This window comes from Aptenodytes patagonicus, chromosome 1 (genome assembly GCF_965638725.1).
Source record: "Aptenodytes patagonicus chromosome 1, bAptPat1.pri.cur, whole genome shotgun sequence".
NCBI classification, from domain to species: domain Eukaryota; kingdom Metazoa; phylum Chordata; class Aves; order Sphenisciformes; family Spheniscidae; genus Aptenodytes; species Aptenodytes patagonicus.
The window spans coordinates 53,928,886-53,941,124 of record NC_134949.1 but is presented as its reverse complement, the minus strand read 5'-3'; the positions used below and the strand labels follow the sequence as shown (position 1 = coordinate 53,941,124).

The following is a 12,239-nucleotide window of genomic DNA, read 5'->3' as shown; positions in this document are numbered from 1 at the left end:
AGAATAATATTAACATTTAATTTAATAATAAAATTAGAAGTTAATAGTATTAAAATAGTAAATTGCAGATTTTTATCTGGGTAACAATTTTGTCAGTGATGATTATACCAACTCATGGCAAGTTCACTAGAAGTTGCACTAGACACACATCAGTATGTCTGTGGTCCATCTTCTCCCTGAGTCTCTGTTGACTGAATGCAAAGCACAGCAGAAAGAAAAGTCAAAGCACTCTGGCTCAGGGGGGCATGTCCTGGTTTGATGTACCGTGGGATCCTAGAACAATACCATTTGAAGAGTTGTGGTTGCCCTAAGGCTTTTTTTTTTTTATTTTTAATTCAAAATGCTCTTCTCTTTGTTGTTCAGCTCTTCTTTTAATTTTATGCATGAAGATCTGAATTCTTGTAAATTCTGACTAACGGCTATGATCACATTGTGTTTTGCAGGGCTAGCTGCCCAAATAGGCCAACTTCTAATTTTTTATTTTTTTGAAGTTAGAGGCCACTGTATAAAACAAAAAGGTTTTCCTATTATATCATGTAGTATGAAATGGTTCTAAAGTGCTGAAAATATCCAACAGACAAACAAAAGTGTATTCTATGGAACAAGTGTATTCTATCTAAACAACAGTTTAGAAGGAGCAGGGAACTGGCACAGAAACATACAGTGTTGGCATCCTCAGTGGAAAATTGGCTCTGGACAAAGCAGATAGACAAAGCAGATGTGGTTGTATATTATGAAGTTACTACGCGTTTTGGGGAAACACCACAGTCTCCTCAGCATCCACTCATCAGTGACATTGTAGCTGTGGAAGTGGAATGAAGAGATCTGCTGCTAGAGATGCCTACACCTGAAATACCTTCTCACAACTCACCTGTTAAGAGTTTCTTTCTCTGACTCTTGAAATGAAGGGTGTAGTCTTACAGGTGGAGATCGTCTTACATTGGTTTGTGCTGAATGAAGCAGCACTCAGAGCATTTTTCCTTTTGCTGACTGCAGGAGAGGTAAGAAATTCAAAGCAACACTCAGAAGAATTAAAAAAAAAGTAGAAATGGGGGGAAAAATTATGCTCCTTGTTGAGACTGCTTTCCCTGTCCTTCTGCTCCTTGTTGGGAGGGACTGGCTCCTACTTTGTCTGTTTGAAGGATGTCAGAAGTAACTCAGGATTGTATTTGCTGTCTCCATTCTCCTCCTTAATGGTATTTTGGTGTCTTTCTCACTGTGAAGTTTGGAAACCTGTTCCTGTAGATCCTGTGGGTTTCATTGTGATGTGTCTGCAGTTCAGACCAAGATGATGGTTAGATCTGTCTCCAAGTTGAGTGGCGTTTCTGGTGTGGCATAGCAACAGGGAACCCTGAGGGGGACTTCTTCCACAGAGCATGAGTCTCAGGAGACTCTGTGCGTGTGTGTGTAATGGCAGAATGTTTTGGCATTTGCTGTATAAATGTGACTTTAAAATAACATCAATTTGTGATTTTTATGTTGACCCTTATCTAGAAAGTCAAGAGTGAGAGATAGCCGGCAGTGTGCCCAGGCGGCCAAGAAGGCCAATGGCATCCTGGCCTGTATCAGAAATAGTGTGGCCAGCAGGAGCAGGGAAGTGATCGTGCCCCTGTACTCGGCACTGGTGAGGCCGCACCTCGAATACTGTGTTCAGTTTTGGGCCCCTCACTACAAGAAGGACATTGAGGTGCTGGAGCGTGTCCAGAGAAGGGCAACGAGGCTGGTGAGGGGTCTGGAGAACAGGTCCTGTGAGGAGCGGCTGAGGGAACTGGGGTTGTTTAGCCTGGAGAAAAGGAGGCTGAGGGGAGACCTCATCGCTCTCTACAACTACCTGAAAGGAGGTTGTAGCGAGGTGGGTGTCGGTCTCTTCTCCCAAGGAACTAGTGATAGGACGAGAGGAAATGGCCTCAAGTTGCGGCAGGGGAGGTTTAGATTGGACGTGAGGAGAAATTTCTTTACTGCAAGAGTGATTTCTTTACTGCAAGAGTGGTTAAACATTGGAACAGGCTGCCCAGGGAGGTGGTGGAGTCCCCATCCCTGGAGGTATTTAAAAGACGTGTAGATGAGGTGTTTAGGGACATGGTTTAGTGGGCATGGTGGTGTTGGGTTGACGGTTGGACTCAATGATCTTAGAGGTCTTTTCCAACCTTAATGATTCTATGATTCTATACTATGATGTGACTGAAAACATTTAATAGCTGCTTTTTTTCTTCTAGGAATTTGAATTAGCCAAGTCAGATGAGACTTGTCAATAGGATTTCTGAGATAGGAGGCTTTATATTTTGCAGTTACTGATGGGATGTTTTACTGAGTCAGGTTATTCAGCTCTTCTCATTACTTTTTCTTGTTAAAAGGAACAAAGAAAGGTAACCAGAAAATTAAATTATTTAAAGTCCTTTATTCCCCTCATAATGTTTCTAAATGGAACATTTAGAAGTACATTAGTTGTCAAGGAAAATATATTTGTCAATATCCTTAATATATTTTTAGTACTGAAATTATTAAAATATATTATTCATGAATCAAAGCTCATTCCTTCTGGATAATTTATGCCTTGTAAGCAATACAGAAACAACTGCAACACTTCTATCATAAGAAACGTGTCTAGTATTATTTGAAAATACATCCTGAATAATTTCAGACTTGGTATAGTAAAAAAAAAAAAAAAAATTTAACTGAACTTTTAATTCTGAACAAGCTTCTTCCCCTGTGCACCTCCACCCCCAGATGTCTTGATCTTTGAGAGTTCCTCTTTGTGATTAAACTGACAAGTGATGAAACTCTGTAAGCTTATGATGTCTGCCTAAATGTTTCATAGGAGTGGTAAAATGGATGTTTGCATTTTGTCAGGCTAGGTAAACGCATTTCCAAAGCTTACCATCACAAGAATGCAGTAAAGCAGTTGTACTGAGAAAATGCCTGCCATGTTTCAAGCCACACTTGGAAACTGTTAAGAGGAAAAGCTTGCCAGCCTTCTTCACCTTCTTCCACCATCTCCCCCTGAGTATCTGACTTAATAAGGACCTTGTAGTTTGGTTAGAAACTGGTCTCTTGAATGGGAAGGAAATGTCCGAGTTGTACCTCCTGGGGCGTTGCTTCAGGGCGATGTTCCATCGTTGTGGACAGACAAACCCCTTTGGTCTCTGCCTGCAGGATATCAGCACGGGGAGATTTCGGTGGGAAAAAGTCACAAAGGATAATGCAAACAGTAGTATTTTCTACTACCTAATCTTGTAAGATTAGACCCAATTCATGAGCAGAAACAGTTTTCCATGGCAGAATGCAAGTTTGGTTAAGTATAGCCTATTCTTCAGCTTGTGGTAGATATAATGCTACAGCTGTTGATTTGAGGGTAGAGTACCCATGATTTTTGTCATGTTATCTCACAAGGATGTGAACCGTTAGACACAGTCAAATAGATTGTTCTATTGTATCAGCAAATCATAGCACCTTTGAAGTATAATGAAATTTATTGCATATGTACTCTTTTAAATAGTTACATTTTTTAGCCCTTGTATATCAGATTGACCTTTCAAGTTTTCATCCAATATTTTATATACACCAGGCTATTTGTATTTATTTATTTGTAAATAAAACTTTTCATTTCAAGATTTTAACTGTAAATATATATAGAAAGGTACTATTTATAAGGAGTAGCTTTTTGTTACTCCTCCTGAGTGAATTCTAAGCCACTCCTGCTTGCTCTAAGAATGACAGTATAAGTTGTAGAGGTTTTGGTGGTTTTTTTTTTCCTTCTTTTGAAAACTAAAGAAGAGTGAAATGGATTCACTTCTACCTTATATAGTTTAAAATAAATAGTTAAGTGCTTTGAATCAAGGCTGTGTTATTCTGGGTGATGGACAAATTAGAAGATACCTCAATATTTATGATAGATATTTTTAATATATATAAATGTCATATATTAAACATATAAGACTTATTTTTGTTTATGTATTTGTAAATGGAGTTAATGAGATGCAAAAATTTATAGGGACAAAGAAATTCCATGGTACCGTTTCTTTTCAGGGTGAGATTGTACCTGAGAACCTAAGATGATTTCCTCACCCCCAGACCATTGCTTTAAGTTAAATTGTCAGCTATATGTGGGACAGCTCTGATAGCTTTATATGCATTTACTTAAGGTGCATGGTTTTTTTAGGTTCACCAAAAATCTGTCACCTGACAAGATCAACCTGAGCACATTAAAGGGGGAAGGTCAGCTGACCAATTTAGAGCTGGATCAAGAGGTGCTTCAGAACATGCTGGATCTTCCAACATGGCTTGCTATAAACAAGGTCTTTTGCAATAAAGCATCCATTAGGGTGAGTATTTTATTGTGCCGGAATGGTAATTAGCCAAATCTTTCTTTTTTTCCTTCTGTCTCTGTAAACTTTCAAACAACTTGGTATTAATAGAAAATTGTGATGAGTGTTTGATAAAATTTTAAGGAAACCCGAAGATGTTACCAGCAATAATTTCTTACTAATTTTTGTTTCTCATGTGATGACGTGAAATATGTATGGAAACAATGAAAATAAGCAGTGATTTTTAATTTTTTTTTTTTTTTTCTTTCTGAGTAGAATTTATTCCTGCATGTTCTGAAATAGAGGTAGAGATAAAAGCTTGTATTTGCCCGTGGTAATTAGTCTAGTATAATTATTTATTATTCTCTTTTTTTATGTGTTATTTCTTCTCTTTACCCCTATCTTTCTATTGCTTTCCTTCTTGTTCCTTTCCTATTTCCAAAAATACCTTTCCGAGGCATTCCAATCTCTGTGGAAAATGCGGAAACACTCTAAATCTAGTAGACATTGCTTTTTTGGTCCTTGTGGCTGCTAAGAATTGAAGCAATGTATATCATCTCTCCTAGATTATACTAATATGAGAGTAAAAAATGAAGCTATAGCTTGTTTTTGACAGAAGTTATGATCTGGTCAAACTGGTACTTTCGGGTGCCAGTCTTTTGGGTTTTTTGTTTTTTTTTTTTTCCCTAATGGGAGAGTGTCCTGATTTTTCTGAATGCAGGGAACTTGATGCTTTGTTGCAGGCATCCAATTACTTATAGGCCAACAGAGCAAGTGTGGATTTTCTTTCCTTTTAAAGGAAAGAATGTGGAAGACAGTGTTGCTTTTTCTGATGCTTGACAACTCGGTATTAAAGAGACAGATTGTATTTTGTTCTTCTGTTTTCTGCTCAGTGATAAGTAGATTTTTGAAGTTCTGTTTTTAAAACCTCAAATTTATGTGTGTGCATAAATTTACAGTCTTTTCAGATAAACTTGATATTTTGAAAGTAATACTATTCTGAGTTCAGGAGTTACAAATATAATTTGTATACATAAAACACATTCTAAACAAATGCTTTATTTTACTGTATCTTTAATATTTACTTTGCTTTAGAATAATATTTTCCCTTTCAGATACCATGGACAAAATTGAAGACACATCCCATCTCTTTGGTGAGTTCTGAGATCAACTCCTGAATATACTGTGTAGCAGAATTTATCTCAAATATTTATATAGTTCTCTTGACTTGACTCTAGAAATAACTGAAACGTTAACAGGCCTTTACTAAGTGTCCTCTGGGTAGTGGCAGATCAAGACAAAATGCTTTAATGTTTTTGCTGGTAGGTTTGTTTTCTTAGTCTGTGGCTTTGGGCATCATCACTATAATGTTTGACTGTTAGCTAATTTCTGTCAAGTTCTTCAGCCATTACATCTTAATTTGGGTTCACCTGAAGGGTAGTTATTTGTCCAGCTAACCCTTTTACAAGTTCCTACCTGTCTTTTGGAACTGTCTTTTTGAAGGAATTTTCTATTCTACATCTGTACTCTATCCAATGATCTCAGTTATAGCAGGTTTGATACACATAACATTTACAGGGTTTCTGTAACAGCCTAGGATTCAGCCTGAATATAAATAGCATGTAAAATATGTAAATAGGAGTCAACAACAATTAGATGCTAATTCTTGCATTTGTTTAATTTTGTTCTTTATTTTTAAGTATACTAAGAAATGTGGTAGCACCAGAAGTGATTTGCTTGATGATGGCTAAACTTTCTTAATTGTTTTTACTTAGGAATGAATATTCCTTTAACTGTCGTGCTACCCAGTCTTGCAGTGAATTCCTGAATGTGCTTGTAATTCCTTAGTTCTGAATCAGACTTGGGAAAGACATGTTGTTTTAAATACTTGATGCATTTGCTAGTGACCCAGTTGTAACGTACTAATGTCTGTACTGCTTCTTCCTGACACACATTGCTTAAAGTGTGGTAATGCTGAGGTGGGATGATTCAACCTCTTAACTGTAAGATGCAACCGCCAAATTAGGAAATCAGTTTAAGCCGTGCTATTCTTAAAGTTTACATACTTTGACCTAAGGTAGCAAGGCCTGATTGTTTGCTTTGCTCCTATTGAACTTACATTAACAGTCTTTGAGGCTAAGATAACTTCCAAGGTCACCTTTTTTTACATAAAGCTTTCCTTGAACAAGTGCATTGAATTGATAACAAAAGTTCACTCTTCAATGGTAGACTGTACAACAACCTTTTTGACTTCTAAAGGAAGGTAAATTCAATGGCCTAAATGTCCAACTTCAGCCATTTATTACATCACTGAACTTCCACTATTTTTGTGGGGATATTTTTGCTACTGAGCGTTCGATTAAATTGGAATAGCATCCTCTGTTTGCATAGCTTAGGAGGTAACTAGAACCCACTTGTCTAGCCAAAGGTACTTTCATTGAGCTGAGTTGCCCTTGTGAAAATCCGCCTGTTAACAAAGTGGCAAATACTAAGTTACCTTTGCTCATAATCAATTTCTGTTTCTGTATCATAAACAATATAATTTTGAAGAGTGCTTTGGGGACCCAGGGATGCTATGCAGCAGTTTTTCCTCTATCAAAGTACCATAGTTGCCAGTGGGAAAACAGATATCTACATCCAGCTGTTCTTCGTTAACTCCTATTTATATTATGCAAACTTCTTAAATCACTGCCCTACTGTTCTTTGCACTAGTCACGTAGTGAAGGAAATTGTTCCAAAGGTCTTAATTTAAGAAACCTTAAAACAGTGGTCAAACATCCAAAAATGTTGGGATAACCAGGAGAAATCTTGGCTTCCCCCCGCCCCCACCATCCTCAAACTAAGGGATTGTTTTTTTTCTTGTTGTTTTTTCCTCTGTTGTTATTTTGTAAGGCAAGTTATTCATTGAGACAGCTGAGAAAATAATTTTAAAAAGTCCAAATTTACTGTCAACAGCTAACACTTCCCTTTAAGCATCAAAATATAGTGAAGTATAAATAAATCCAGAGTAGAAAGTTTATTAATTTCTAGGTAGTAGTCAGGGCATTCCATGGATAAGAGTAGCACAGAAAAATGTTTGTGGAGCAAGTGGATTATGAAGACAGGCACAATTGACACAATATGATAACGTAGTCCAGTAGGTAGGGCAGGTTGAATTATGAAAAATCTAAAATTGAGGACAAAGCTTTTTAGTGTGGTTTGTCTGACCTAAGAGAGGGTAAATGGAGGAATTCAGAAGGGGTGGTATAAAGTCAGAACTAAACAAGGAAGTAATATTAGCTGTTGTGTTTTGAATGTTGCTGGGAATAAGGTTTTGATTTGATTTGTTCCCATTCTGTTCGCCCCCCTGTTAGTATGCATTATTTATAAAGTGTGTTATAGTTCTGCTATTTAAATATAGCCTGCAGGTAAAATAGGATTTAGGTGTCTCATTCCCTTAATTCCCAGCTTCTTTTGTAAGGGTCCCACCTCTCATACAAAGAATACAATAACAGCATACAATTTTACCATAATATGATGTGTTGCAAATTATACTAGAATGTATCTTTTTAGAAATTACTTGTTTTACTAAATCTACTGAAGTTTCATACATGCACACAGAGTGTATACATACTTGTGTATATATTATATATATTCAGATTTTGTTTTAAAGATGCAGCACAAAACTTCATCTACTATCATGAATTTTAGTGGACTAGTTTCAAATATTTTCCATTAAAATTTTCTGAACTTATTGAACCATTTAGAAAACTCAGGAGGTATTAAGTGTTTCACTGAAAGAACAACCATATAGGAAGAAAAACCAGATGAGTACGCATTAAATCATGCCCTTTTTGAAATGTAATTTTTGAAAATGTGTGTGATGGATAAATAATACTCAGGGATCAAGAATTCTGTAATCCAATATTTGACTGGGAAGGTCTGTTAGAATTCACAAAATTTAAAAAATTATGTGAACAAATTAAAAAAAGATAATTCTGGTACATTACAAAAGTTTATGGGAAAATTGACACGGTAAGAAATGTTTTATGTATATTTCAGAAAAAGTTCTCAAGTGATTTTTTTTTTTGGTTGGTTGGTTGGTTTTTTGTTCTTCATATGTCATCTATTTACTTTGTTACCTCTTAGGTCTCCCAATTTTTTGTTTTGTTTTGTTTTGTTTTTCAAGTCCTTGGATAAAGTTGTAATGGAAATGAGCACATGTGAAGAGCCACGTGCCCCTAATGGACCCTCTCCTATAGCAACTGCATCCGGACAGAGGTCAGTAATGATAGTTACATGTAATTGATCCAAAAAGGTTTCAATTACTCATTTTGAATTACTATAAAACAGTTAGATCCCCTGCAAATTTCCAGAAGTATATAGGGTTGCAGCTTGCCATTTCCATCTCTCCAAAATTTTATTTTATTACCTGTGGGTGGAGTTACATATGTATAGTGATAATGGAACTGTCCAGACCCAAGCCTTGATAGAATGTCTGAACTATCTATGGAGCTTCCTAGGCATGTTTCATATGGGTGCAACTACTGCATCAAAAATTTACCAAGTTTAGTTGGTACTAAGTTTTTTGAAAATTAAAGATATATTGCCTTCAACCTATTTGGAAAATATATATAATGTTGGGGTGGGTTTTTTAAAATTTTTATTTTTCCTTTGTTTGCTCTAAAAAACAGTATTAAGGGCTGTTTGTCAGTGTGGTGTTTCAAAGTTCTATCTCCTTTATTGTATCAGCCAAATCTTACTGAAAGATTTCATGCACACTATATAGCCCCAAAGTCAAGTAATTTGGTGGGACAATATAGCATTACGTCAGTGATTTCCACTTTGCCCAGCCTCCCAGTCATTTCCTTTTTATGGACCCAAAACATTTTTCAGCAGGCATAGGGACTCATATACAGAGAAACAAATTTGATGATACAATTGCTTTTCTTATTTTAACTTCTGTGTAATATGTAGAAATGGTTCATGGGCCTCTGCGTCTCCTAGGGTACAGCTTGAAAATCATTGCCATAGAGATTCTGTGTAGGATGAAAGTTATAAAAAGGAAAAGGAATGACAAACCACATAAACTGTACTTTTAAAACAAGCAGAAAAAAAATCCCAAAGGCAAAAAATTTTAGATGTTAAAAGAATATTTAAAATACAGTTTTCCATTCACTAATCTGAAACATTCAGAACGCATAAGATTTTTATTAAAAAATTAATTGCAACTGCTCTTTTTTTAATACTGGAATGCATGCTGATTTGGTGTAGAAATGTAACCACCATTTAGGATGCCTTTCTTTTATAGAATGAAACAAAGCAAATACTTTATACTATTTTGCATATATGAAAGATACTAGTTTTAATGGGTGGAATAAGTTAGCTTATAAATACCAGATTGGAATGGTCAAGTAATTCATTTGACATGAATTACTCCTTATGTATACATAAAGAAGAGTAAGATGTCTACGTAATGCTGTAGACTGTTATTCTTATGTATGTATAAAATATATTTTTTTTTATACATTTATATATAAGTGTAAATATTTATCATGGAAAAATTGCATTAATTGTTATACTTCATGGAGATTGATCTTGGTCCAAAATATGTTCTTTAATGACTACTTTGAGATGAGGATCATGGGGTGGAAATAATTGTAAACTAGATCAAGTATATTTAACAAAAATTCATAACTGGAGAATATATTAGGAACTTATATTATGGTTTGTTTCATGTTGTATTTCAGCTCTTTAAGTTTAATTTTGTGCCCTTTCATTACGTGTGTATTTAATATGTTGGCATTTCACTTTTTAGTGAATACGGCTTTGCTGAAAAAGTGGTAGAAGGTATTTCGGTTTCTGTGAACTCCATTATAATAAGGATTGGTGCAAAAGCCTTTAATGCTTCATTTGAACTTTCCCAGTTGAGAATATATAGTGTAAATGCGAACTGGGAACATGCGGACCTCAGATTTACCAGAATACAAGAAGCTCAACGTGGAGAGGTAAATACTATCTTTTGCTAACTTTTTTTTCTTTGTTTTTGTGGTAAAGGAGGAGGAAGTTGAATTGCAACTTTATACAGTCTAGGAAACACGCCGTTACTGGGAATGGAGACATTCTGTGCTCAGTAATTTCAGCTGTCCTCTAGGAACACAAGGATGTAAAAATGGTGGATGTGAGTCAGAGCAAATGTCATGTCTCTAGCAGTGGCCAAAGTGGATGCTTAGGGAAGAGCAAAGACCAGGGCAAGCATATGTACTGTTCCCCTCTTACCTTCTCCAGGCTTGTGACCATTTTAAAATGCAAACTAGACCAGACTTGAAGAGTACTGAAAGAAAAAGGAATGGTGTATTAAATGTGGAAGGATCAGGCGTTGTGCTGGTTTTTTATTATTATTATAAAGCTTTAACTGGTTATTTAGTTGCTTGTGAGGGTTTGCCTAATAAGGATTTTTTTTTCTTTAAGCAGTTTTAACTGAATTTTAATAAAGTTCCTATGCAAGAATTAAATATTTTTCTTGGAATAACTAAATCATATGTATACAAAAAAGTAATAGCAGTGAAGTGCATTCTTTTCTACTGTCTGGGAGAATTTAACATGGAAGTCCCAGATTGGTGTACACCATTATTCTGCTTTCTCCCATGTAACCAAAGTAAAATGTATGCTGAGTGCAAGATTGATTCTAAATATTGTATGTTGTATTGAGAAAGACTTATTTTAGCATACATCTGGCCTTAGATAAATAGGTGTTTCAAATTTTGCCCATGTTTGCCTGTTTAAAGATGATTATTCCGGAACAAAGAGTTTACACAGAGTTAAGGAGTCTGGTAGTGCTTTTTATGTAGGGAAAGGAACCCCAAGAGAACGTTAGTTAAAAATACCACAAAAATAATAAGTTGAAAACTATTTTTTCTGACAGTTTGTCTTTCTGTCCTGGTTTTGGCTGGGGTAGAGTTAATTTTCTTCATAGTAGCTAGTATGGGGCTATGTTTTGGATTTGTGCTGAAAACAGTGTTGATAATACAGGGATGCTTTCATTACTGCTGAGCAGTGCTCACACAGAGTCAAGGCCTTTTCTGCTTCTCACCCCACCCCACCAGCGAGCAGGCTGGGGGTGCACAAGAAGTTGGGAGGGGACACAGCTGGGACAGCTGACCCCAACTGACCAAAGGGATATTCCATACCATATGACATCATGCTCAGCATATAAAGCTGGGGGAAGAAGGAAGGGGGGGACGTTTGGAGTGATGGCATTTGTCTTCCCAAGTAACCATTACGCGTGATGGAGCCCTGCTTTCCTGGAGATGGCTGAACACCTGCCTGTCGATGGGAAGTAGTGAATGAATTCCTTGTTTTGCTTTGCTTGCGTGCGTGGCTTTTGCTTTACCTATTAAACTGTCTTTATCTCAACCTGTCAGTTTTCTCAGTTTTACTCTTCTGATTCTCTCCCCCATCCCCGGGGGGGAGTGAGCGAGTGGCTGTGTGGTGCTTAGTTGCCGGCTGGGGTTAAACCAGGACAATCATAGAGTTTCGTATACCATGATTTCTATGCTGCGGCGTAGACTTATCCACAGCCACAGTCACTTTGAGGTGCACCTGTTCCAGCATGGCCTTCTCCATGGGCTACAATGCCTTCAGAAATATACCTGCTCCAGCGTGGCCTTACCCACAGCCACAGTCCATTCAGAAGTAAACCTGCTCCAACATGGCCTTACCCATGGCTGCAGTCCCTCCAGGGGTGTACCTGCTCTGTCATGGGCTTATCCATGGCCACACACTTTGAGGTGCTCCAGCATGACCTCATGGTACACCTGATGCTTCAAGGTGTACCTGCTGCAGCATGGACTTATCCACAGCCACAGATGCTTCGAGGTGTACCTTCTCCAGCATGGACTTATCCTTGGGCCACAATCCCTTTAGAGGTATATCTGCTGTGGCACAAACATAACC

General features: G+C 36.9%; 1 protein-coding gene across 3 annotated transcripts in view; it reads left to right on the top strand.

The window, feature by feature from the left end:
- BLTP3B (bridge-like lipid transfer protein family member 3B) overlaps positions 1-12,239 on the top strand; it is a 65,983-nt gene that overhangs the window by 14,492 nt on the left and 39,252 nt on the right. For all 3 annotated transcript variants that reach the window (XM_076335345.1, XM_076335338.1, XM_076335353.1), the window contains 4 exons: positions 4,160-4,322; positions 5,420-5,458; positions 8,473-8,564; positions 10,102-10,291. In XM_076335345.1, coding sequence (XP_076191460.1) covers positions 4,160-4,322; positions 5,420-5,458; positions 8,473-8,564; positions 10,102-10,291 — 484 coding nt within the window. The remainder of the gene's footprint in view (positions 1-4,159; positions 4,323-5,419; positions 5,459-8,472; positions 8,565-10,101; positions 10,292-12,239) is intronic.